The 27,457-nt window shown below is 39.6% G+C and overlaps 1 protein-coding gene across 4 annotated transcripts in view; it reads right to left on the bottom strand.

Annotated features, from left to right (window-relative positions):
* The window catches only part of PPP1R21 (protein phosphatase 1 regulatory subunit 21), a 92,782-nt gene that overhangs the window by 39,427 nt on the left and 25,898 nt on the right, over positions 1 to 27,457 (bottom strand). For 3 of the 4 annotated variants that reach the window (XM_017947520.2, XM_003908639.4, XM_003908638.3), the window contains exons 2-11: positions 20,825 to 20,893; positions 17,168 to 17,314; positions 13,655 to 13,756; positions 11,994 to 12,158; positions 11,762 to 11,820; positions 10,680 to 10,774; positions 7,064 to 7,116; positions 6,413 to 6,562; positions 1,189 to 1,290; positions 1,010 to 1,098 (exon numbers count right to left, since the gene is read on the bottom strand). In XM_017947520.2, coding sequence (XP_017803009.1) covers positions 1,010 to 1,098; positions 1,189 to 1,290; positions 6,413 to 6,562; positions 7,064 to 7,116; positions 10,680 to 10,774; positions 11,762 to 11,820; positions 11,994 to 12,158; positions 13,655 to 13,756; positions 17,168 to 17,314; positions 20,825 to 20,893 — 1,031 coding nt within the window. Of the gene's footprint in view, positions 1 to 1,009; positions 1,099 to 1,188; positions 1,291 to 6,412; positions 6,563 to 7,063; positions 7,117 to 10,679; positions 10,775 to 11,761; positions 11,821 to 11,993; positions 12,159 to 13,654; positions 13,757 to 17,167; positions 17,354 to 20,824; positions 20,894 to 27,457 lie in introns of all 4 variants that reach the window. The other variant, XM_003908640.4, reaches the window with a different exon arrangement.

The raw sequence follows: 27,457 nt of genomic DNA, 5'->3' as shown, positions 1-27,457 counted from the left end.
CCAAAGTGCTGGGACTACAGGCATGAGCCACTGTACCTGGCCAACCTACTTATTTTCTAAATTTTATTTTATTATAAAATATTACTTCTCTTATGTTCCAGTTGTATTGTTCTTTGATTTTTTTTTTTTTTTTTTTGAGATGGAGTCTCACTCTGTTGCCTAGGCTGGAGTGCACTCGCGCAATCCTGGCTCACTGCAACCTCTGCCTCCCGGGTTCGAGCAATTCTCCTGCCTCAGCTTCCCAAGTAGCTAGGACTATAGGGATGCACCACAGTGCCCAGTTAATTTTTGTATTTTTAGAAGAGATGGGGTTTCACCAAGTTGGCCAGGCTGGTCTCGAACTCCTGACCAGGGGTGATCCACCCACTTGAGCTTCCCAAAGTGCTGGGATTACAGGCATGAGCTACTGTGCCTGACCTTTTTTTTTTTTAAACAAGGGCTAAATCTTAGAATGGAAAGATTTAAATGAAATAGGTGTCTTGGTAGTTTTAAACCAAAAGTATCAAAACTTACAAGCAATATTATCAAATTTCCAAAAATATGTATTATCTTTTCTGCCTTTCTAGAAATACTCAAGGTAGAATATCAAAGGTTACTAAATGACATATCCTTTAAGGGCTAGAGTAGATAAGGTTTTTAGTATATAACAAGTCACTAATAACAAAAACAAGAAAATATGCCATTTCAAAGAAACCTAAAGTTTATAGATCCTAACGTAGAAGGAAACTATTATTAACGCCCATCTAGATGTTAACTGCAAAAGGATAATAATGGTAACCACAGTACAGAACAACTGAAAATCCATAACTGACAGGCTAAAATTCAGCTTTCTTAAATTTAATTTTATGCTGCTCAACCATGCTTTCCTTTTTCACAGAAGTGCGAATTAACTGTGGAGCAGAAAAGTCAGGCAGATGACAAGAGGCACATTTTACTATTTTATTAATGCCAGCCCAGATCAGGTTACACCCATAATTTCCCAAGTTCCCCGGCCTCTGGGGGTAACTACCTTTTTAACTGATAGGGAAGAATCTTCCTAAGAAAACATATGTAGGAGGTTAAGTGTTCTGAAAAAGTTTTCAATTTCACAGTTGTCTCCTGGAAAAGAAAAATAGTTTCAAGGTTAAAAGTGCTACTGGACAAAGAGGAGCTCCCAGTTCCCAGAAGTAAAACAAGGAAGAAAATTACCAAGACAGTCACAGTATCCTCAGTGATACTTTCAAATAAATGAAGCATTCCTTCCTCAAGAGGGCGGACATAGGACGCATTTTCATGAAGGTATTGTGAGAACTAAACAGGAGGGAAAGTATTGTGAATTAAATCACTGGAAAGTAACAAACATCAACACATTTCTAAATGGATCCACCAAATTATAAACCTAAATTATAAACCTGATAATGGCTCACTGCAGCCTCAAACTCCTGTGCTCAAGTTTTGGAAACTTTTTTTTGGAAATCTGGCTTAAAAGCCAAACACAGATGCTCCCCTCTGATAGTCCCAGATGATACGCCCCAGTCCCTATCCCATTCTAAATCGAGGAACTAGAAGAGGGGTGACACAATTAATAACCAGGCATCAGAGGAAATAGGGAGGGAATACTGCATTAGAACCTAGGACCAACAGGTCAGCTTCCCTGAACACCTGCTTCTCCATAGGGGTCCCAGTATAAAAACAAACAAACAAAAAAGACTTGAAAATCAAGACTGTATGACAAAAATGTTTGTGTTATATACCCAATTTTTAAAAAACAAGCCTACTGAGGACAGCTTATTTTAAATGTATACAATATTTGGGGTTAACAAATTCCAAGGATGTAATTATCAAAATGAGGATATAGAAACCTTTTGTTTTTTTTGAGACAGAGTCTTACTCTGTCCCCCAAGCTGGAGTGCAGTGGTGGGATCTTGGCTCACTGCAACCTCCACCTCCCGGGTTCTCAAGCAATTCTCCTGCCTCAGCGTCCCAAGTAGCTCGGACTACAGATGCACACCACTACGCCCAGCTAATTTTTGTATTTTTAGTAGAGATGGGGTTTCACCATGTTGGCCAGGCTGGTCTTGAACTCCTGACCTCAGGTGATCCACCCACCTCAGCCTCCCAAAGTACTGGGATTACAGGTGTGAGCCAACATGCCCAGCTTAAAAACTTTTTATAACTGTCACTGATAACCTTAATATTTATAAGGGACTAATTCAGTATGAAGAATAGCTTCAAAAAAAAATCCTATAGGCATTTGGAAAATTTATAGGCAAAAAGATTATTTTCATTTATTAAATATCTCAATTATCTAATATTATATAATAGCTCAAATTTCAATTTCTCAGTATAGAAATATAAGATCTCATTTTGCAGAAATGTGATTCAACTGACCCCATCCACTACAAACTACAGAGATACATGGCCCCGGGTAACTTACTTAATCTCTCTGGGCTTCAATCTTTAGAGCTGTATAACACAATGCACTCTAAGCTTACAAGTCTAAAAGTCTATTTTATGATGCTATGAACAGGTTTAAGCACTCCAGTCGTCTTTTAACAAATGGTTTCTGAATCTCCTTCAATAATATAGACTTATTAGAAAAATCACATAGGATGTTATAGGTCAAAGCACCAAAGGTAAAGTATTGAGAAATATATGAATTATTCAAAGTAATGAAATGTTTCAAACAAATTAAGATTAATATATTTGATTCTCACTATGTGGGTATAACATGGCAACAAGCTAAAATAAAATTCCAATAATGGACAAAGAACCAGTATTGGATGGAATATACTATCCAACACTGGTTAGCGTGTGTGTGTGTGTGTGTGTGTGTGTGTGTGTGTGTGTGTGTGTATACACTATTCAATATATCGATACGGTTTGGCTGTGTCCCCACCCAAATCTCAACTTCAATTGTATCTCCCAGAATTCCTAATGTTGTGGGAGGTATCCAGTGGGAGGTAACTGAATCATGGGGGCCAGTCTTTCCCGGGCTAGTCTCACAATAGTGAGTAAGTCTCACAAGATCTGACATGTTTATCAGGGGTTTCCACTTTTGCTTCTTCTTCATTTTTCTCTTGCCGCCATCACGTAGGAAGTGCCTTTTGCTCCCACCATGATTCTGAGGCCTCCCCAGCCATGTGGAACTATAAGTCCAATTAAATCTTTTTCTTCTCAGTCTTGGATATGTCTTTCAAGTCTTTATCTGCAGCGTGAAGATGGACTTTTACATACACACACACATACACACACACACACATATATATATACACACACACATTATTTTTTCTTTCTTTAGACAGGGTCTCACTCTGTTGCCCAAGTTGGAATGCAGTGGCACGATCTTGGCTCACTGCAACCTCTACCTCCTGGGCTCAAGGGATCCTCCCACCTCAGCCCACCAAGTAGCTGGGACTATAGGTACAAGTCATCACACCTGGGTAATTTTTGTATTTTTTTGTAGAGATGGGGTTTCACCATGTTGCCCAGGCTGGTCTTGAACTCCTGAGGTCAAGCGATCCACCCGCCTCAGCCACCCAAAGTACTAGGATTACAGGTGTGAGCTACTGTGTCTGGTCAGAAAATATTTTTTAATATTACAGGAAGTATAAAAGAAAGCATAACTACATTAAACTGTTGCAGTACTGTCTTCCCTATCCAGGTCTTCTGAAAGCTTTCTCCCACAGTGATATTAAAGAACATTTCAAAGGCCCACTGTTTAATTTTTACAAACTTCAATAGATGTGTAGAGTCAGACCAAAACTGATGAAAGCCAAGCACCTACTGATGGCTTCCTATGTGTAAAGCATAATGATGATGATCCTAAGACCAAATCTTTATTGGGTGCTAGTACTACACACCACGCACTGTTTTTAGTGTTTTACATGTATTATCTTATCGAATCCTCAAATACATTTACCTGTGAGGCAGGTATTCTATCTCCCATTTTAAAGATGAGAAAACTGAATACAGAGAGAGTAAGTTTATTTCCCAAGAGGACATAACTGAGAAAGTGGCAGAAATGGACTGGGAACCCAGGAAGTCTGACTCCTAAGTCCAAGTCTTGGGAACCACAGACATAAACACTATTCAAACCCTGAAAATACTGCATGATGCACAAAAGAAGCAGGGAATAAGAATGAGGTTCTGTAGGACGAACGGCATGACTCACATTTCAGACTGCCACATCATGAGGCACTTAGAGCACACATGTATAGCAATTTCCCTCAATTTCCACCCTGTGAGAGTCAGCTTCTAAGATGGTCTCAATTGTCCCCACTTCCTGGTATTTTTGGTTTTGTGTACTACCGTCTCACATTGTTTCAAGGTGGTCTGGTCTGTGTGACCAATACGATACTGGAGTAGTGATGATGTGTGACTACCCAGGCTATGTCATAAAAGGCACTGTGGCTTCCACCTTGCTCTTAGATCGCTCGCTATGAGAAATGCTAGCTGCCATTTATGAGGACACTCAAAGAGCCAGGCAATAAGAAACTGAGGTTCCCAGCCAACAACTAGCACTAACTCAGCAGGCCTGTGAGTGGGCCACCTGGGATGCAAATCCCCCAGCTCCAGTGACATCCTGACTGAAATCTCATGAGAGATCATGAGCCAGCTAGCTAGCTCCTCCATTCTTGACCCGCAGCCACTGTGAGATAGTAAATGTTTGTTGTTTTAAACTACTAAGTTTTGGGGTAATTTATTACATAGCAATACATAGCTAATATACTCACAACATTTATTTTATCCTTTTCAGTTAAATGAAATTTTGTAAGCTACCTTTTATTGTTTTTTAGACTTAGCAGGGGAGAAAAAAGAAGCAAAATCTAATGGCTAAAAAAAAGCACATGGACTGAAGGAAGTGACATTTTTAAACCCTGTCTGAACTTCACAAACCCTGAAAATGCCCCCCAAGCTCAACTGGATAAGTAGTTTGTCTCCCACTCCATAACTCCGCAGGAAGGAAAAAGGTCAACTACACCACACAGGTTGTTTTACTCCTAAACATGCCCAATGATGAAAGTTACACTACATCGGGGAGAGAAATGCCAGCAAATTAATTTTTCCAACAATAAAATGGCACTTTTATGTCACCCCCGATCAAAAAGCTATAGAGGCCTCAATCCTACAAACAAAGTAAAGGTCTATGTCTTGGCCTGCCCTTAGAGGCCTTTTAGAATCTGGAGCCATTTTTTCTCTTTCAACCTTACTTCCCATTCCTCCCTTTCCGAGGACTTCACATTCCAGTCAAGACAGTTTGCTCATTATTCCCTCCGCATGCCTCCCCTGTTCCCAACACCCACACTCCCTATGCTTTCCTGCTCCATGATTTCGTTCATGTCATTCTCTTCCGGGGGAAAAAGCGTATCCCACTTCTCCCCTCCCCTATTCAAACCTTGCTAATTTTTCAAGACCCATTCAAATCCCCAAAGAATCTTTCCCAGACAGAACCGCCTACAGCGACTTCCATTCTCTGGTGATCTCATACCACTTACTGGCCATACCACTCACTCGCTCACACTGAGGTCTTTTAAAACTTCCCTAAGGCCAGGCACAGTGGCTTACACCTGTAATCCCTGGGAGGCTGAGGCAGGCGGATCACTTGAGGTCAGGAGTTTGAGACCAGCCTGGCGAACATGGCAAAACCCTGGCTCTACTAAAAATAGGGAAAAAAAGAAAAAAAAATTAGCCAGTGTGGTGGTGCACGCCTGTAGTCCCAGCTAGTTGGGAGGCTGAAGTGGCAGGATCACTTGAGTCCAGGAGGCGGAGACTGCAGTGAACCAAGATCACACTGTTGCACCCCAGCCTGGGTGACAGAGCAAGACTCTGCCTCAATAAAAAAAAAAAAAAAAAAAAAGAAAGAAAGGAAAAAAAAAACTTCCCTGATATGGTTTGTCTCTATGTCCCTACCCAAATCTCATCTTCTAGCTCCCATAGTTCCCACGTTATGGGAGGGACCCAGTGGGAGACGACTGAATCATGGCGGTGGGTCTTCCCTGCACTGTTCTCACAATAGAGAATGGTTCTCATGAGATCTGATGGTTTTAAAAATGGGAGTTTCCCTGCACAAGCTCTCTTTTTGCCTGCCGCCATCCACGAAAGATGTGACTTGCTCCTCCTTGCCTTGATTGTGAGGCCTCCCCAGCCATGTGGAACTGTTAAGTCTAATAAACCTCTTTCTTTTGTAAATTGCTCAGTCTCCGGTATGTCTTTATCAGCAGTGTGAAAACGGACTAATACACTTCCCTAGTATGTAATTTCTTAAGAATCTCCATTTTTGCCATATTTTATTTTGAGAGTAAAAACTATGACTTTGGGTTTTTTTCATGTCCTTTGCAGTTCTTGGATGGTGCACAGAAGAGGTCCGAAAACAAATAATATCTCCCTATTTTTTTCAGGGCAAACAAAATGTATTCTGAATTAAATTTACCTTCTGATTCAATGGAGATATAGTGTCGATGGCAGAATCAACAGGAAAAATCTGAATCCTCTGTTCTGTGTAGGTATGAAAGTTTAGAAGAGCCGTCACAAGATCCTGAACAAAAGCCAGGGCCTGCCCAGCAATATCTCGCATCTTTAGCTTTAAAATGAAAAATACACAGTTAAGGCCAACTCTCAAATTATTATCCTAAAAGAACTTTATTGAGTCTCTTCTGGAGAAAACATTTGAATCCTAGCGTGATTATTCCTTAATTTAAATTCATCTGCTCCCACTTGAATTTTAATATTCCTATCTAACTAAATTAGAAAGCCACCAGTTTGGCAAATACACCTCCTGTACTTAACCCAGAACACTTAAGTATAATATAGGCGTACCAACCTACAAGAAAGTATGGCTCAAACCATTAATGCATCTCATTACTTATTTCTAATGTTATCAGACAAGAGAGCAAAAATCTGTTTTACTTATGAATGTAATAAAAAGCAAGCTACATTTGAATAAATGTATGAGAAACACGTAAAGCAACAGTTAAACACAATGACTGAATGCACTAAACAGAGGTCCAAACAACTAATTCTTGTTTCTGGAAAGTTTGATGTATACATAACTGAAAATAAAAACATGTACTTCATTCTTTACCTGGTGTCTCCTATTGTGGAGTGGAACGTTCAGAGCGTTATACTGACTATATTCTACAAAAGAAAAATAATGTACATTAAGTCTCTCATTTCACATATACCAGAAAATAGCTTAAATGCAATATAATGAATGCTCTGAAGCAAAATCAGCTTTGCATAAGAATTTAAAATAATGAACAATACAGAATAACCGAATTTACACAGAATCAGTGGTTTCTCAGATAAAGTAATACTTCCCATCTTTTTTTAACTTCAGGCTTAAAAAAACCCAAACAAATCCGGTGTTTCCATTTCTAAGAAATCATTTCAAACACTGCTTTCGGGCTTATCAAGACTACTTAGAAAGGCTCATGATGTTCTTGCTGTTTTCAGTCATTCTCCCTTCTAAAATAACCCTCCACAAAGCCACCACACTAATCAGCAAAAAATACCACTGTTTTCCTGACAGTACACTACCGGAAAAATCTATCACTGTCTGCCACTGTGGATCTCAATGACTCAATCCTAACTTTCCTGGATGGCATCACTATCTTTCTCAGTCTTCCTCTCTATCCTGGTCTGTCGCTAACCTCTGGTAGCTTCCTCACACCTAGCCATACCTCCTCAACCTCCTCCTTAATGAGCTGCATCTTTCCTCATCTCTACTCATCCCTTCAGCCACTCAAACCTGCCCTTCTCTGCCCAGGTTTTCAGTCAGAATGACCCCAGTGCCAAAATATGATTCGGAATGTTCCTGTGGCATACTCACACAGCTCCCTCTTATGTCTCCATTGCTACTCACTGGGCTATGCATTACCAGCTTGGTCTCCTGTCCATCAACACCTCAGGACACTTCTATCAGCCATCTTTCAGCCTTGCTTGTTTTGCTTCCCAGCCTGGTCCATTACTTCAACAATGCTTTTGCTAACACAAATCCCAAGTAAGGTCCACTACAATTTACTCTGCTTAACTCCAGGGGGCTTCAACTCTACTCAGTAATCCACAATTTCATTGCCGTGTGCCTATTTTATTTCCCATGACATCTATCCCAAACCTTTTCTGTTTTAAGCTCCTAATATCATTCCTCCTCTACTCCCTGCTACCCAATGGACAGGACAGCCTCTCCCTACTCTACCAAAAAAATCACAGCCAAAGCAAAAGAGTTCTTACACTCCCCACCCTCCACCTTGGTCTACTGCTTGCATATCCTTTCCTCAGCTAACCGTCCTCCTGGGCCCTTCTGCTTCTGATCCCCTCAGGACCTTAGGACATAATCACTCCCTGCTTCTATCTTCAGTATCTCCTCATTACAAATAAAGCGTTTGCTGCAGCTCACTTAACTCTGTCTCCACAGTGAGTCTCTTCCATTACTAATCACACTTAATTCTCTGCCCTGACTCCTGTCCCCAGCACACGCAGCCTTTTCTTTCACTTTGCCTGTCAGGCTCTCATGCTTCTCCATTTCCTTCATTCCCACTGCTCAAAAAATAGCATTGCTCTGCCTGTTTCCTCAGCACCCACTCACCTCAACTCCCTGTCCTGGCAATCTAGTGTCAACCTACACCCTGCATAGAAGCGCTCCTCGCAAAGTATACTAGTCCTCTCGAGGCCACAAAATCCAGTCACCAAACCCAGTCACCTTGCTGCATCACCCTCTGACCTCTCTACAGCAATGTGCAGAATGACCTGCACCATCAGGCTGAAACTGCTGAAACTCCCTTCTCCAGCTTCTACCTCACCCCGTTTCCACAGCTCCTCTCCGCCTCCTGATCACTGGGATGGAGAACTCACCAAGGACCCTACACAAGCCTGACTGCACTGTGCACCCACCACTCCCAACATGAGGGCTTCTCCAGCCCAATAGTGTTGACATCAGTTTCTCTCCTGAAGTCTAGTCTTTCATTTAGAAAGGCATACATCAACAGTTATATAGATACATATGAACCCATCTGTCAGAACATTAAACAACAACAAAGTTAACCTCGTCTCTCCCACAAACCTGTTCCTTGTCTACCTCTTTTCTTTCAGTCAACTGCATCACCATCTTCCCCATCACTGCCTCCTTCTCCCGTGTCTTGAAAGGACCAATCTGTTCCCTCTTCTTCCACAAGATCTTCCACGTCTCCTTAACAACCCAGGCTAAGCCTCCATAATAGCACACCAGAACTATCATCACAATAGTCTTTGACTCCCTTGTCCCACTCCAAGGCAATCTACACTCTGTTGCCAGATTAACCTTGTGAGTACACATATAGCAACATGATGTTCCCTGGCTCAAAAACTTCTCCAACAACCCCATGGCCTTATGAATTAAGTTCCCAGTCCTTAGACCAGAACACGAGGGTCCAGTCCCACCATACCTTTCAGAACTTAACATGTCCTTGCCCTGCACATCCCACCCACCCTAAGCCTCCTGTCATACTGGATTACTGCTCCTGAGGGCATGATGACACCTTTTGTCCTATATACCATACTTCAAGTAATTCCTTAGATTTTACCCTTATCTCTGCCCAATAAAACCTGCTCACACATCCAGGCCCAGCTCAAAGCACCCTTTCTCTGGGAAGGCTTCCCCACACCACACCACCAGCTACGGACTTGTCTAGACACTCGGCAAATGATCTTTAAATATTTCAGGACTAAAAGTAATAATCCACATGTGACATGAAAGGGACCTAAAACAGGGTGACAACTAGTATTACAAAAGGAAGGATAAATCCATGATTCAGAAGGAAATTATTAGAACCTAATGATTGAGACAAGGCTTAAAGGGAAAATGTAATGCCACAGTTTCAAATCCAGTGAATCCAGTAGTATTTACATTAATGTAGAAGCTAGAAACAGGTGTTATTTTCAAGGGGGAGTTTAAATTTTTGATATAATGATGACATGGGCTGATTTTAATCCTAAATCGAACTGCTATTTTTCTTTTTTTTTTTCCTCTTTTTTTAGGTCTTCCCTAAACAAATTTAGGGGAAGTAAAATATTAATTTCAATCATGTGATTACAGAAAAAGGAAATGTGCATCAATTTGAATGTAAGTTTCAAAATCCAAACAAGCAAATATTTTCTTTTGCTTTTAAGGTTTTGACTTCTTACCTAAAGGCTGCAAATTTGGCACCTATTACACAAGTAAAGTAGTATTTTTTAACTTCTTTTTTGCTGTTCTTGGGAATGTAAATTACCAAACCATTCCCAGGGTGCACAGGAAGCAAGGCTTAACCAAGTTAGCTTCCTAGCTATTGCTGGGAATTGACCAAGGGGTAAGACATCACTTTGAGAAGATTTAACTCCCACCGCCAAGCCTCATTTCCCCTACCCCAATCAACAATTTTTCTTGTACAAATATTCAACTATTTTATGTGCAGGTTGTTTTTTACCTTGGGAAATGCTAAATACATGCAATCAAAAAATGTGGATTTGGGCTTCTTCCAAGCAGACCGGCTTTGGAGTAGTTATATGACAATTTAAAATCTTCTTGTTAAATATGATTGCCATGGCTGATCAAATGAACAAAAAGAAAGCAATCCTCTGTTGGGCCAATTAAATTTTTTGCCCAAAAGATCAGAAATTAATTAGTTGGCTACCACAGAGAGATTCAAAGTTACAAATAATGGAAAACTATATATAATACCTACTTGTATCGTTAAAAGGTACTTTTTCATTGATGATTGATAAGGATTCCTCTAATCTACCTGACAAATCTTCATGAAGATTCTTTAACTGTAATTGACTGCAAGAAAAAAATGCAAAACCACATTATCACCAATCATTGAGTGAATCCCCATTTATCTGTTACCTCAACAGCTGGTAGTAGACTTCCAGAGAACTGCACCTGACATTTGGGATACTCTTGGCAGAGAGTTGTTAAAAGATGAAGATAACAAAAATGCTAACCTGGCTTCTCAAGTCCCAGGGACTCCTGGAGAATGATGTGGAAGTCTGGAGGAATTTATCATGGTTCCAGTGTCTTAGCCAACCTTGCATTTATTTCCCCAGGCTCAAAGTAATCTCAGAGCCACTTCAAAGTCACAAATGTTCTCATTACAACACGTAAGTATTCACCCTAGTATCACTGTAGACTCTTTTTTTAAGTACATATTATATTAGCCTTCTTTTCCCCTTGAACTCAAAAGCTGGTAATTTCTGGGTTTGGTTCAATTATGCACACAGGTACACATCTAAATCATGCATGTAATTCTAACAATGCAACAAAATTGATGAGAGAAATTCACTTAGTTGATCCTATTAAAAACTACAATATTATTATCAAATAAACGTTGGAGTATACCTTTACCATACATTACTAGTATTTTGATTTTAAGACTTATATCTCTTCAAATTAGATCATGTAACCTCTATTTTATTCAAAATGTACCATTAAAAGATTGATATGGTGATTATGAGTTTTCCTTCCTGGGACTATCAGAGGCCCCTTCTGTTTAGAGTAGTTTCAAACAGAAAGTCTCCAGTCTTCAGTACAGAGCTCCAGAACACTATCTGCCACAGCCCCAAACCCTTGCAGGCTGAGGACTAATACACAGGCCACCCTATCAAGAACGCCTAGGGCCCCGGAGATCCCAGAATTGAAAAGGACCCTGGAGATGACTCCCATTTCCTCCTTTTAAATGTAAGACAGGACAGAGGAGCTGCTACAACCAAAACTCATGTCTTCTGAGTCTTGCTTCAGAACCCTCTTGGAATTCAAGTTTCCACATACCATTCTTCTGTTCGAAGTCGACATTCCTTGGCTTCCTTTTCTAGAGTCTGAGATTTTACCTGAATTTCAGAAGAAAAAGAAAAGTAGATGGCTCAGGCTACAGATAGGAGCACACTTAGTAAGACCTTGCAGGCAATAGTCTCACCAGAAATGACTAACTCTAAGTGCACAGACAATTTATTAATATAAAAGTCATAATTATTTTTTAGTGTGCTCTCACAATGGGGCTTACTTCTAGTTTAGCCTTGTCATTCTGCAGCTTCTCAATGGTTTCCATGTACTTCCGGGTGAGACCGTCAACCACAGCTTGGTGCTGGGCTGCTTCTGTCTCCAGAGTGGCCAGCCGACTCCTCAGCTCTGCTTCCACATGCTTGTGCTGCTCATCAGCTTCAAAAAACTAAAAAGAGAAGACCATTTTCTCTTCTCACAATATCCTAATATACATAAATGAGAAAAATAACAGCAGTGACTATTCACTGAGCAACTTCCATATGGTTCCATACACTGACTATGTTAAACCCACACAGGCATTATCTCATTAAATCCTCACAGTATATCAGAAGTAGCTACTGTTATTCCTCTTTACAGATATGGAAACTCAAGCTTAAACGAGTTACATAACTAGTCTAATGTCTCACAGCTAAAATATAGTAGAACTTAGATGTGAACACAGGAAACCTACTCTAAAGCCTGCACCTCCTACCTCTTAGTCTCATGAATTTCTATTTTAAACAATGTCTGGCATACATAGAATTCAATTGATCAGAGTATAACTTTTCTACTAAGCTAACTTTCACATAAAATAATCAAAATTAAAACAGGTGTTATTCCTAAAACAGGTAAAGCTCTTTCCTGTAATTAGAGTCCAACACTAATAAGGAATTATGAATACTTAGATATAAAATACACTGAGGTCAAAAACTTTATTAACATTTAAAGACTGAAAAGTGTGTTTCCTACCATTTGACAAAAAAAAAAAAAAAATCAGGAGGTTATAGTTGGATACACTACACTACAAATCTTTTTTTTTTTTTTTTTTTTTGACACAGAGCCTCACCCTGCTGCCCAGGCTCACTGCAATCTCTGCAAGCTCTGCCTCCCGGGTTCCCGCCATTTTCCTGCCTCAGCCTCCCAAGTAGCTGGGACTACAGGCGCCCGCCACCACACCCAGCTAATTTTTTGTATTTTTAGTAGACACGGGGTTTCACCATGTTAGCCAGGATGGTCTCGATCTCCTGACCTCATGATCCGCCCGCCTTGGCCTCCCAAAGTGCTGGGATTACAGGCGTAAGTCACTGCGCCTGGCCCACTATGAATCTTAGAATATGCTCAATGGTTTGGGGGCAGGCACTAACTTTCCAACATTCCATAAATATCTGAGCACCTGACATAAGTAAGACACTGTCCAGGGACTGGACACAGAGAACATACATGGTTCATACCCTCAGAGACCTTACAGTTTAACAGGAGTAGGGATAAAAACCAACTAAACACCAGTAAATTAAAGACCTAAACATCAGTTAAAAAAAAAAGGGGGGGGGGGGGCGGGGATGGAAAAAAGCAAACACCACTTATTGGTAAGTTCCCATTTAAATGATACATGTAATCACTTCCTATATAAAATGAATAATGCTCAGTATACTTTTGCACTGTTAAATTATAAAGCCATTCTGCTGTCTTCTGAACAAATGAATATACTTCAAAGCACACACCCACATTAAGATTGTGTGATATTTAAGAAATGAATAAGTGACACTGACATATATACTTGAAGATCACAGAAGACATTAAAACACCCACGCAGACACGAAACACTCCAGCTGCATTCGCTTTTCCACATTAACAGATCACAGACCTATTTTTTAATTCATATGGAAAACCAGATTTTCTCACTTGTATATGCAACCGTTCATTCTCTTCGATCTTCTTCTGCAGATCTTCATCAAAGACAGTCTTCTGTTCTTGACTCAACTGAGAAGAAGATTCTCCACTTTTCTGATGGAAAGAATAAGTTATGTCCACATAACTTTCATCCTTTAGAGAAACATCCTAAGGTACACAGATTCTCTATCACCTTAGAAGCTTGTCTCTTCTACGTGTTCACCATTCTCAAACAATCCTGCAAAAGGTATACAGTTCATCATTTAACTCTTCCTATGCGACACAAGTTGAAACTGCAAATATCGTAATGAGCAGGAAAGCTTTAAAAAGAGAGAGAAAAGAACAGATAAGGCTTACTATTGTTTGCCGATGAATTCATGAGTAGTTCTGTTGGAGGACGGAGCAGACCTAGAAAGCTCCAGCAATATAAAATAAGCTCATAAACATAATTTCAATTTGATCTTTTGGTTTGGGAAATCAGAGTTACAGCAATTTCATGAGTCGGAGTTGCTAAACTCCATAAGAAATTGTACTAAATTTTGTAACAGCATCCACAAAGGTAAGTTTATACAAAAGTTCATACAAATTTCTAAGTTAAAAAAATATAAAATAAAGCTATTATAAATGAACAGGAAAATTCTCAAAGATTATTTAAAAATCCCTTTCTTTTAATTTTTTACTAATATGAACTCATTCTACATAGAAGAATAGCACTATTTAAAAGATCTAATAATAAGCATTTGTTTTCATGTAATACATAGAACTGAGACTATTCAAGGAACAGCCTAACAATGAAACTGTGTTCAAACATCAATCACCACCCTTTCTCTGCCTTTTTTGTAGTCTCACTTCTCACTTAAAAAGAAGTCACCTACTAATCTAATTTGAATCAGTGATTTAAAAGCCCTTTGAAAATGGAGTAGCCATATAAAAAGAAATTAAATATCCATCATGTTTGAAAAACAACAAGTGCATAAGGAACACTGCAGAATGACATATTCGGGGTCCTCAGTGCTTCCAAATTTGATGAGCTTTAATTAAAATTAATTCTCAAGTATCACACCCAAACCTCTGCTCAACAGTCCTAGGCAGGGATATTAAGAATCTGAAGAACATGTTTGAAGTACAAATAACTATTGTCTCCCCAAGGGTCTTTCAGAATTTCCAGGGCATGTACATCTTTTTTTTTTTTCTCTTGAGATGGAGTCTTGCTCTGTCGCCCAGGCTGGAGTGCAATGGTATGATCTTGGCTCACTGCAACCTCTACCTCCTGGATTCAAGCAATTCTCCCACCTCAGCCTCCTGAGTAGCTGGGATTATAGCCGCGCCGCCACCATGCCGGGCTAATTTTTTATATTTTCAGTAGAGACAGTGTTTCACCATGCTGGCCAGGCTGGTCTCGAACTTCTGACCTCGTGATCCGCCCGCCTCAGCTTCCCAAAGTGCTGCGATTACAGGCGTGAGCCACCGTGCCCGGCCTGGCACGTATATCTTGAAAAAGTTTCCCGAGTGATTCTAACACATACGTGTTATACCCTCTCTGTTGCCTCCTTTATTTGAGCACTAACACTCAAGCGAATTATTCTATGTAGGAAAATGTATATAGGAAAACTATTAACATATAACTATGGCAACTGCTCATTACATGGGAAATATGGCTCTAGGCACTTTTACATGATCCCATAGAATCCTCACAACAAACCTCAAAGGCTCATTGTCACTTTGCTGATGGAGAAACTAAGATTACAAGGTTAAAAATTGTGCCGAAAATCATAGATTTATTAAAGGCAACCAAAGAATTCAAGCCTGGGCTTCAATCTGAAGCCAGTGCTCTTCTGGCCATACTGCACTCCTTCAGAGTCACTGTGTGCCTTCTCCTTCCCTTCTACCCATTCTACTGTTACTGCCTCAATACATACATTTGTAGAGTGTTAGTCTATATACATACAAGACTTAAAGACTCAATCACTACCTCTACCCCTTAAAAAAAAAAAAAAAAAAAAAAAAAAAAGCAGCAACCTCTTAATCACAGTGTTCGAAAGTACCAGATTATCCACCTTAGAGCAATAACAATCTTGCCTCACCATATAAAACCATAAGGGAAAAAAACTCATCTCTAAATCTCAAGACGAGAACACCAAACTGGCCTCATAAGAATAAATGCTAAGAAATTACATCTGCAGTAAACTTACAAACCTAAGGTATGAGTGTTTCAACTGCTACTTTCATAAGAGTAGTAACACTGACAATCTCCCTCATTCTATTTGCTCAACCTTGGATTAATGGCAATCTGGTAAAACCAAAAGACGTCAACAATTTTAGCAATGTAAGATATTCCATTGTCTCTTCTCGGTCACTAACCAACTATGTATATTTGCTCCTAATAAATTATTTAAAATTGACTATCATATAAAAATGTTTTTAACATTTAATATATATTAATAATAAATGTCTGCTTTCTCAACCTAATATCCAGGTGTAATAATGGAACATTAAAAATTCAGGGCTAAGCCGGGCGCGGTGGCTCACGCCTGTAATCCCAGCACTTTGGGAGGCCGAGATGGGTGGATCACGAGGTCAGGAGATCGAGACCATCCTGGCTAACACGGTGAAACCCCGTCTCTACTAAAAAAAAAAATACAAAAAACTAGCCGGGCATGGTGGCGGGCGCCTGTAGTCCCAGCTACTCGGGAGGCTGAGGCAGGAGAATGGCGTGAACCCGGGAGGTGGAGCTTGCAGTGAGCTGAGATCCGGCCACTGCACTCCAGCCTGGGCGACAGAGCGAGACTCCGTCTCAAAAAAAAAAAAAAAAAAAAAAAAAAAAATTCAGGGCTAGGGCCCGGCATGGTGGCTCATGCCTGTAATCCCAGTACTTTGGGAGGCCAAGGCGGGCAGATCACCTGAGGTCGGGAGTTCGAGACCAGACTGACCAACATGGAGAAACTCTGTCTATACTAAAAATACAAAATTAGCTGGGAGTGGCACATGCTTGTAATCCCAGCTACTTGGGAGGTTGAGGCAGTAGAATCACTTGAACCCAGGAGGCGGAGACTGTGGTGAGCTAAGATCGTGCCATCGCACTCCAGCCTGGGCAACAAGAGTGAAACTCTGTCTCAAAAAAAAAAAAAAAATCAGGGCCAGGCATGATGACTCACGCCTGTAATCCTAGCACTTTGGGAGGCCAAGGCAGGTGGATCGCTTGAGTCCAGAAGTTCAAGGCCAGCCTGGGCAACATAGTGAGACCCCATCTCTATTACAAAAATTAGCCGGTCATGGTTGTGCACACCTACAGTCCCAGCCACTCTGGGAGCGGAGATGGGAGGATCACTGAGCCTGGGAGCAGAGGTTGCAGCGAGCCAAGATCATACCACAGCACTCCAGCCTGGGTGGTAGAGCAAGATCCTATCTCAAACAAACAAACAAACAAATAATTCAGCAGTGGGGTCTTCTGTTAAAACCAGGATGCCCTGTAGGTGTCAGTTACTAATGACAAGGTCACACTAACTTGCCTGTATTTGAACCTACCTTGTTTTTCTTGCCTCGTGGTTCACTTAGAGCTAGTTCATCTTGAAGTAGTTCTACCCTCTTGGCAAGCTGCAGATTTCGAAATGTCAAACTGTCCATTTCCTGTTGTAGTTTTCTCAATGACTGATCTTTCATTTTCAGTTGCTCCTATATCAAAGTGAAAACAGATTGGTCCTCACAGTTTAGCTGTAAGGTTTAGAAATTTTATTAAAAATTATTTTTGTTTCACCAAAATATAATCAAAACCTCTTGCTTCAGGAAATTCAGGTTGTATATACATCATTTCAGTTCTTAAGTTTTTAGCACTTTGTGAAAAGATAATCTTTTGGCTAAACCAAGTAAACATAAAAATAAGAGCAACTATACTAAAGTAACAGATCATGATCAACTAAACATCCTGTGACAGTGAACAGAGACAAAGATTGAGGCTACAAGTTTATAAACTTAGACATTGCTTATTTATTATTATTATTATTATTATTTTTGAGACAGAGTCTCGCTCTATTGCCCAGGCTAGAGCGCAGTGGCACAATCTCGGTTCACTGCAACCTCTGCCACCCGAGTTTAAGTGATTCTCCTGCCTCAGCCTCCCAAGTGGCTGGGACTTCAGGCACACACCACCACGCCTGGCTAACTTTTTTGTATTTTTAGTAGAGACAGGGTTTCGCCATGTTGGCCAGGCTGGTCTCAAACTCCCGACCTCAGGTGATCCACCCACCTCGGCCTCCCAAAGTGCTGGGTTTCCAGGCACGAGCCACCGTGCCTGGCCGAACTTGGGTATTTAAAAAGAACCTCCGATTTACTGATGATTCCCTTCAGTGAACAAGAATGGGAAGAAATATATCTGTATTCCAGTTTTTCTGTAAATCCTCCCTAAATTTAAATTAGTCAAAATAAAGTCTTTGCAACACACTTAATTTTTCTTCAACTATTCTGACATATCAAAGATAAAAATCAGTATCATACCAAAAATATTTTCAGATGCTGTCCTACAATAATTCACTTTAAAGCTAAATGACAATAGAAACAAAATCTAAAATATTCTGCTAACCTTTTTGACACACCCTCTGCTGACCACTTTGTTCTGTTTATGCCACAATGGGGTAAGAAAATGGGAAACTAATGAGAAATATTTACTTTTACTCTATTTTTTAAAAGAATTATTCTAACTATATTTTACTTACGATGTTCTGACAACTTTTTATTCACTGATTATCAAACACAGATGGCCATATAATACTGTATATTTAAAGAACTGGACTGGCACGGTGGCTTATGCCTGTAATCGCAGCACTTTGGGAGGCCAAGACAGGAGGACTGCTTAAGCCCAGAAGTTGGAGACCAGCCTGAGAAACATAGTGAGACCTCATCTCTATTTAAAAAAATAAAAAATAAAAAAATAAAGAACTGTATGTTTACCAGTGTCACTGAAACAATTATAAAACATGAAGATCATGCTTTAATGAACAGATGATTTAACTATATTGAAACAGCAACCTAGGCCAGGTGCAGTGGCTCACGTCTATAATCCCAGAACTTTGGGAGGTTGAGGTGGGCGGATCACTTGAGGTCAGGAGTTTGAAACTGGCTTGGCCAACATGACAAAACTCCGACTCTACTAAAAATACAAAAATTAGCCAGGCAGGGTGGTACATGCCTGTGATCCCAGTGACTCAGGAGGCTGAGGCACAAGAATCGCTCAAACCAGAGAGGCAGAAGTTGCAGTGAGCCGAGATCGTGCTACTGCACTCCAGCCTGGGTGACAGAGTAAAACTCTGTCTCAAAAAAAAAAAAAAAGGAACAGCAACCTAAAAACCACAGACTAGTGTCTACACTCTACTGACATTACCTGCATGTTGAGAACAGTGCTAGACGGATAGAATATGCTCCTGTTAAGGAGAAAATCATTTTTTTCCTACATTTGTTTAGTAAAACCTTAATTTTCACTTGTAGCTCAAAGGTAAATTTAGGCCGAGCCCATGTCCAAACCATCATGTCTTTCAAATTTTAAAACTTCAAATCAATGAACACTGATTATACCTCACTGAAGGGGTAAACCCAGTAATAAAATTAAAAGCCTACTGTAACACAGGACATCCTAATATTCCTGTCTAGCAAACTGGCATATTGTCACTTGGTGTACTATAATTACAATGACTACTGTAATAAACATTAAAATAAAAAACAATTTATTTTTTCTCATAATTTATATTCTTATAATTATAATATACAATTATGCTTCTAGTTCTTAAAATGAACTAACGCTCCAACTCCATTAGCCAATCATTAATTTCAGAAAACATCTATTCCAGCCTTTCGTTAAACTCCAGTTTCTGTAATGGGGATGATAATGTTATCTGACCTCATAGGGTTGTTGTGAACACTAAATGAGATAATGGATATAATGTACTTAGCACAATGCCTGGTATATAGTGAGTGCTCAATCAATAAAACCAGCTGTCACCACTCCTACCACTGTTCCTACCATTGCTGCCATCACAGAGTTAATCAAACACAACCAGCAACAGGAGGGTATGAAACACCAGTGCAGGCTACTAGGACAAACTAGGAAAGACCTTCCCCAGCAATAAGTTTAAATATTATTGGGAGATATAATGATCATTTCTTCAACAATTTTGGTAAAATAATAACTTGACTAATAAATCCTGACTATAAAGCCTCTGTTTTAATCATCTTGGCTTGGATGCAGAGAGCCTGGAAGTATGGGTGGGGTGTTCAGAACCATCTCAGCCCTGAGACTGTGCTAACCGCACCTAAGGAGGAGACACTCAGAGACAGATTTCTCTCCTATAGGATCCAACAACTGGCTACGTAAAACGACAATTTCTGTGGCTTAGTTGCCTAAGTGGAGCCACCTTAGACATATTACTGATCAGGGGCTTCTCCAGAAAGAGATGGGAGTAAGAAGAATCCTAATCCCATCTGTCTAAAGAGAGCAGAGGGAGTAAGAAAGGGAAAGAGCAAAAGAGTGAGCTAGACAGTATATTTAACTGAAACTTGGCCAAGAAGAAATCCAAATCCTAGGATTAATTTATCCATTTAAAAATATCACTAAGCAATATTTACTACATGCCTACTAGAAATGAGGCAGAAACAAATGCCTTCGTCTATCATATTTCTCCCCTCAGTTAACAAAAGTGCTGACGGTAAAATGTATCGCTCAGAGTATCCTGATTAACACAGGTTATTACTATTAAATGGCTCAACTAAAGGCAAGATTTAGGGACTAAATGATTCACACAATGGAATCTACTTATTAGAGACTTCCCATCTGCTGAGTGAGAGGGATTCAAATAGGAATACGACATAGCCTCCCTCAGAGAGCTCTCTGATGACAACTGATAAGAAGCCTCAATAATCCAGAAAAACTGAGCTAATTGAAGGCCTTGAGGCACAGGAGTAAGGCACTAGACAAAGTCACATATCTTTTTTATAATTTTTAGCTAAGGAAAGTAAAGTACCTCATATTCTTACCTAAGCAAGTAGGAAAATTAACCACAAAAAACTGTATTACTGTCCCTTATCCCTAGTGAATCAGTGTCAGAGTTGGAACTTTAACCCAGAAAACCCAATGAACCTGTTTTGAGCAACACCAAATGCTAACAACCCTCACAACACAAATATCCTGTTGCCCACCTTTAAAGCTGCAGAATTTGCTTGTTCATCCACAACACCTTTTTTCAGAACCTGATTCTGAGCCCGAAGCTGAAAACAGAGAAAGCAATAATTAATTTTTCATATAAAGCAATTGGTTATATCAAGGAAATCACATCAATTTTACAGGCAACATTACATTACACTGAGTAACTAAGTAGCTTCTCACAAATATATGAGAACAAAAAAGTATTAGACCCAAAGAGGGTAGTAGATAGAATAATTCACCATTTTACAGATAAGGACACACAGGCTGAGTTGCCCAATGACATAACAAAAATCAATGGCAAAACTGGGACTACAATCCAGTCTCCTAAATTCTAGTGTGTCACTCTTTCTATAAAACCAAGTCCCATCCCTAAATAAAAACTAATACAATAAATAATAGGGTACTGAATATGCCATGTTCCTTGAAATTCTGACACACAATTCATTTGTAAAATACATACAACTGGACTAATTATTAAGTAAGAATTCCACAGAAAATAAAAATGTTGGGGCATCACCATACCCAGCAGGAGACTGTGCCTAATATTAGACATGCAAATGTCATCATCGACAATGGCTTCAGGCATCATACATGGGGCAGTATACAAAAGCAACTAAGAAGCAGGCTCCATTCAGAAGTTAATAATAATACCCACTTACATTTGAATGCTCACTACAAACCAGGCACCGTCCTAAGTACTTTCATGTATTACTTCATCTAATCCTCACAATCCTATGAAGTGGGTACTCTAATTACCTCCATTTTACAGATGAGGAAACTGAGGCACAGAGAAGTTAATTAGCAATGCTGAGATTCAGACTCTACCAGTTTGGACTCCAAAGTCATAATGCCAATTAGACAATATTGGCTATTTCACAAAGCTACATGTAAGTGAAAAAAGCAGTGAGCTGGAGAGGTGAGAGATGCCTTTCGAGAAAGAGGTAAAACTTGGGCTTTTTTTCACAGTTAATTATTAAATATTGAGAAACAACGTTATTTTAAATAAAGTATACAAATCAGAAATTATGCAGCTAAATGCATTTTTACTTATGTATGCATCTATACAACCACCACTGACAGGGTTTTAAAAGATAAAATTTACTTCTGTAGTAAGAGGAAAATATTCTCAGCGAAAAGAACATAGAGCACTTAAGTACAAATATACAAGTTCATTGCAGCTGAAGCAAGAGGTTTACAGACTAATATTCCCAGGGCTCAGTGCAGATATCATGAAAGACCAGGTTCTTCTCTGAGAAACTGAAAGAATGAGACATCCTTCTATATGAGCTTTTAAAAAAAAAAATCTATTTCTAAAATTAAAAATAAAAAAATTTTAAAAATCTTTCTAATTCTGCATAACTCAGATCTGTCTCCTGAGAACAGAGAACAGAAACGACCCTTTTCTGTGCCAAAAGAACAGGCATATTTGCATGCTAAATCTTAAACTGAGTATTTAAAACTCAATGGAAAATTTAGCTAAGATTCTGAGATAAAATGCAAGAAGACTGCAGGATATTCAACACTTTAAGCAAAAGACAGACTAAAAAGATGAGATTCTTCTATTTTTAGAAAGTTAGAGATGACAATTCATTACCACAATAGAAAGCAGATCCAAATCTTTGCTCTGCCATTTATTAGACAATATAAACTTGGTAAATTCACTTAATCTTTCTGAGCTTCAGCTATATGGTCTATAGAATGGGTAAACTCATTTACCCCATCTTCCTTCTTCTGAGGCTACTGTGAGAACCAGATAAGAAACCTATGTCAAAGCACTTTTTAAACTATAAAATGCTCCACAAATGGAAACAGAACACTTATGATTAGAACAGATTCAAAATGACAACAGATACCTTTATTATAGTTTGCATGGTGTAAGTCATTGTACACCTTGATTGATATGGGGGAGAGATGTAAAAGATGTGGTCTCTATTTTCAAAGAACTTACACTTTAAAAGGGAAGATAAAATATTAAAAGATAACTAGCAATACTAGTATTTCCTGCTTGAAAAAAAAAAAGTAGAAGATATTAAATTCTCTTCTACTTGGGTTGGCCAACTAGTTGACCTGGGTTGGCCAACTAAGGTCTGAGGGCCAAACTGGCATGCTATTTTTAAAGTTTTATTGGAACACAGCCATACTCATTCATTTACGTACTGTCTATGGTTGCTTTTGAGGTACAATGGAAGACATGAGTAGCTGCAACAGAAACCACATAGCCTCAAGCCTAAAATATTTACTGTGTGGCCTCTTACAGAGTTTGGTAACCTCTGCTCTAGAAGTTCAAAAGAGAGAAATACCACTTTAATGTTGATTTCCATGAAGCAGTGTTCTACTAAGTCTTTAGATTTTATTTTATAAACCTAAAGTCTTTAGATTTTATTTTATAAACCTAGTCTTTAGATTTTATTTCATAAATCTAAAGTCTTTAGATTTTATTTCATATCCCTGTCTTAGCTGCGATCTGTAATCTCTTACATGTCTTCATTGTGTGGTATTTAGAAGCTCCTAATGACTACTTCAAGGACTAAGAACGAAGCTTGAAGTTCACTGAACTGATAATTTCCTGTAGGACCAGAACGACAGCAATTAATTTTAAGAAAAATAACCTCATCTTTCATTCCTAAGGCACACTGAAGAGTATTTAAAGCAAACTGAACAGACTGCTTTGTTAAAAAGCAAAATGAAACTTTCAAGCTATTGCTGTTAGGAATTTAATATAACTGATTATAACAAAAAAAATTAGGATTTTCCTTTGGAAAATATTTTTTGCTAAACTGGTAACTCAAACACGGTTTCAATGAAACCATTTAACACACAATGCAGCTTTTTAAGAAACTGTTATCTGAAACACCTTTCTATTACTTAGTAGGTAGAAATGGAGGAAGATGATAAGCTTGCATACTCTACTGCCATTTTAACTACTCTTTGTGGCATTTGACGTTTTTCTGCATTTCAGCATCACTTCTGCCACTCCTACTGCATTACTGAATGAGTAGCTTATAAAATGCTGAGCTGCTCTTATTAGCCTGATTTTTTAAATTATTTATTTATTTATTTTGAGACTGACTCTCGCTCTGTTGCCCAGGCTGAAGTGTAGTGGTGTGATCTCAGCTCACTGCAGCCTCCACCTCTCGGGTTCAAGCGAGTCTCCTGCCTCAGCCTCCCGAGAAGCTGGGATTATAGGCATGCACCACCATACCCGGCTAATTTTTTAATTTTTAGTAGAGACAGGGTTTCACCATGTTGGCCAGGCTGGTCTTGAACTCCTGGCCTCAAGTGATCTGCCTGCCTCAGCCTCCCAAAGTGCTGGGATTACAGGCGTGAGTCACCACATCCAGCCAGCCTGGTCTTTTAGAATCTATCTTTCTCTGCACCAGTATTCACCACAGAGGGGAGGCAAATGAATGCTGTTTCTCTTTCAGATGTAGGTATAAGATTACCGGATGGTCACTACTGCCTCTAGGAGTCCAGAATGGAGACTCCAATGCATATGACATAACTGAGAAACAATTGCCCTGAAGTCTCAGAAAAACTCTCCGGCAGATGATAGAGCTTATTTTCAACAGCTGTGCACCAAGCTCTTCTGTGCCATTCAGTGGGGGAAGAGTACCTCTGAATCGCTCTTAATCCTTTTAAATCTCATATTTCCTTGTTTTGTAATCTTCTGATTCATTTTACCCTTACTTTGAAAGCACAGCCCTTCCTCAGTTTGGCCAACCAAATCCCACCTGTTCACTAGGATCCTGCTTTTTACCTCTGGCCCTACGTCCTCCATAATTTTTCCTAATCACTCCCTGACTCCCTATGGCCCACAGAGAGTCTGTGCCTCAGTTCCTTTGGCACTTACTAACAACAAAACATCTCTTATTAAACTATTCAGTTTTAATTTTACTTCTAAAATCAGTAAAGTTTACATTTTACTAATATACATATTTCTGTATAGGCTGGGCGCGGTGGCTCACGCCTGTAATCACAGCACTTTGGGAGGCCAAGGTGGGCAGATCACCTGAGGTCAGGAGTTCAAAACCAGCCTAGCCAACATGGCAAAACCCCGTATCTATTAAAAATACAAAAATTAGCCAGGCACGGTGGCAGGTGCCTATAATCCCAGCTACTCGGGAGGCTGAGGCAGGAGAATTGCTTGAACCCAGGAGACAGAGGTTGCAGTGAGCCAAGATCACACCACTGCACTCCAGCCTGGGAGACAGAGCAAATCAATCAATCAATCAATCAATTTCTGTATTCATTTCCCACCTGCCAACTTAAACTGTTCTCCATGGTAAAGACTACAGTATACTTCCTTGTATTTCCTGCCTGCAATGAAAGATCAATGCTATGGATAGAGAAGGAACTCAATAAATTTTTAGTTAATTAATCAGATCAGTTAATTTGATTAATCAAATTAATCAAATCAAATTAATAAGTTACACTACATATAAAGGTGTTTAAATGTAATACATTATATAAGAGATTGCCATTACTTTAACAGTTCTCTTTGAAGACTCTCCAAATAATGTGAACCTCATGGTCCTATTGGACACCAAGAACCCTTAAAAGGCTTGAGTCTAACTCTCTAATGACCAGTGCCCAGACCTGCTCTCTATAACTCTCGTTCTGGAATAGCCCAGCTTCAGTCAGGCCTATCACACAGCTGTTTCTCCTAGGACAGAGAGTGGTGGTAAGCTCACCATGACTTCTCTCATGCCACTCTGACAATATGTGATAGGCATAATGGCCCAAGATTGGGGATTTATTACCTTCAATCACAAAATGTTGGAAGAATTTGTGGAGAAAGTGAGATGAACCACTCATATGCATTTTCTCAGCTAATCTCAAAATCTTCTGTGTTAGAACCACTTTTACATGACCGTCTTCATGCAATGGACTTTTTTTTTTTTTTGACATTTATACATATTTTATAACCCTATAAAATAAACATTTAAACATACAGTCTTTTCTTCAATATACAGTGATGTGTGCAAGACAACCCCAGGCCACACTAAAACCATGATTCAAAGCTTCAGAATACTGAAGTCATGTGCAGACCCCAGCTGCAGTATCTGGCCTGGATGACCCCTAAAACTCCTTCCAGTTCTAACATTTTAAGTATTCCAAATTACTGGGAATCCTACTTAGCCTTTCTTTCTGCCTACTTACTTGTTCCTATTCCAGGACAGGGATGAAGTAAGTGCAGGCTACATTTTATGCAGTAGCTGGGGTTACTTTGTCACTGAGGCAGGAAAAAACTCACATCTGCCTCAAATGGCATCCTTTCTCCTGCTCCTGCTCCCATGCAGGGAAACTCACTAGGACAAAACCCCAAGCCTTGCAGTTTAGCTGACCCTCCGTGAACCGGTGAGTAGATCAGTTAAACTAAAGAGGAAGAGGACGTTGCCCCTTGTCTTTCCAGGGCCTTGTCCCAAGTGCGGTTTTGGACAGCTGCAATACTATCACCTGGAAGCAGAATCTCAGGCCCCACCCCAGACCTACTAACCCAGAATCTGCAGTTTAACAAGGTCTTCAAGTGAGTAATTTAGACATTTATGTCTGTGATGCACAGACCCAGGGTCTAAGCTAGCACTGTCCAACAGAGTACTCAATAGCTACATGTGGCTATTTAAATTAAATTATTCAAATTAAATAAAACCTAAAATTCAGTTCCTCAGTCACACACTAGCTACGGTTCAAGCACTCAACAGCCATGCATGGCTAGTGGTTACCCTGCTGGACAGCACAGATACAGAACATTTTCATTCTCTTGGAAACTTCCATTGGATAGCACTGAACACAAACCTGTTTTCCAATCCAACTTTACTAGTGAATTCTACCTACACATCAGGGTCAAAAAAAAAAAAAAAAGCTCATACTCAATTTGAATCCTATCCAGCTCCTGAGTCTATAAAAGTGGGTGATAAATCAGGTACTGCCAAATCCTGTTATCTGGAGAGCAAATATGCTGGATCAAAACTGATCCTTTCTCAATATGAGGAGCTGTGTACTAAGAGTAGAAGTCTAAAGAGTTCCCAAAGGCAATCCCCTTTGCAAGTAAAGGAAGCATCAATTGCAAAGTAAACTGTAGAGAAATAATGGATGTTTAGCTTTCCTGCTGGCATCCACTGTCTCAAAAAAACAAAAAAAAAACTTTAAAAAGATTAGCTTTATTTCTGCCAAGGCTACTCTCCCAATACCATTCCTTGAGCAATGATTTTCAAATGTTAGCATGAATCCAATCACTGGATAGGTTTGTTACAACACAGATTGCTGGGTCTCACTGCCAACTTCAGAGGCAGTAGTGCAGGGTGGACCCAAGAATTTTCATTTCAAACCCACTCCCAGATGATGTTGTTTCAGGTCCCACACTTTGAGAATCACTGACCCAGGGTAACACAAACATTGGGAAGACAGTTAGAACTTGAAACTTGCTTACACACATACCACGGTGCCAGGCAAGAGTGCTCCCATAAAGAAAGCAGGCTAAAATCAAATGAGCCAGAACTGAGCACTTTTTGCCTCTCTTCTCCACAATGAGATACAACAGAGCATCAGAAGCTCAGCAGGTCATGGAAGAAACAGTAAGTCAGAAATGGTTGTTCATCCTTAATCCGTAACGTAGCAAGTGAGGT

Source organism: Papio anubis, chromosome 14, assembly GCF_008728515.1.
Source record: "Papio anubis isolate 15944 chromosome 14, Panubis1.0, whole genome shotgun sequence".
In the NCBI taxonomy this organism is placed as follows: domain Eukaryota; kingdom Metazoa; phylum Chordata; class Mammalia; order Primates; family Cercopithecidae; genus Papio; species Papio anubis.
Note: the sequence above shows the minus strand (reverse complement) of the source record. Positions and strands in the feature narration are given on the sequence as shown.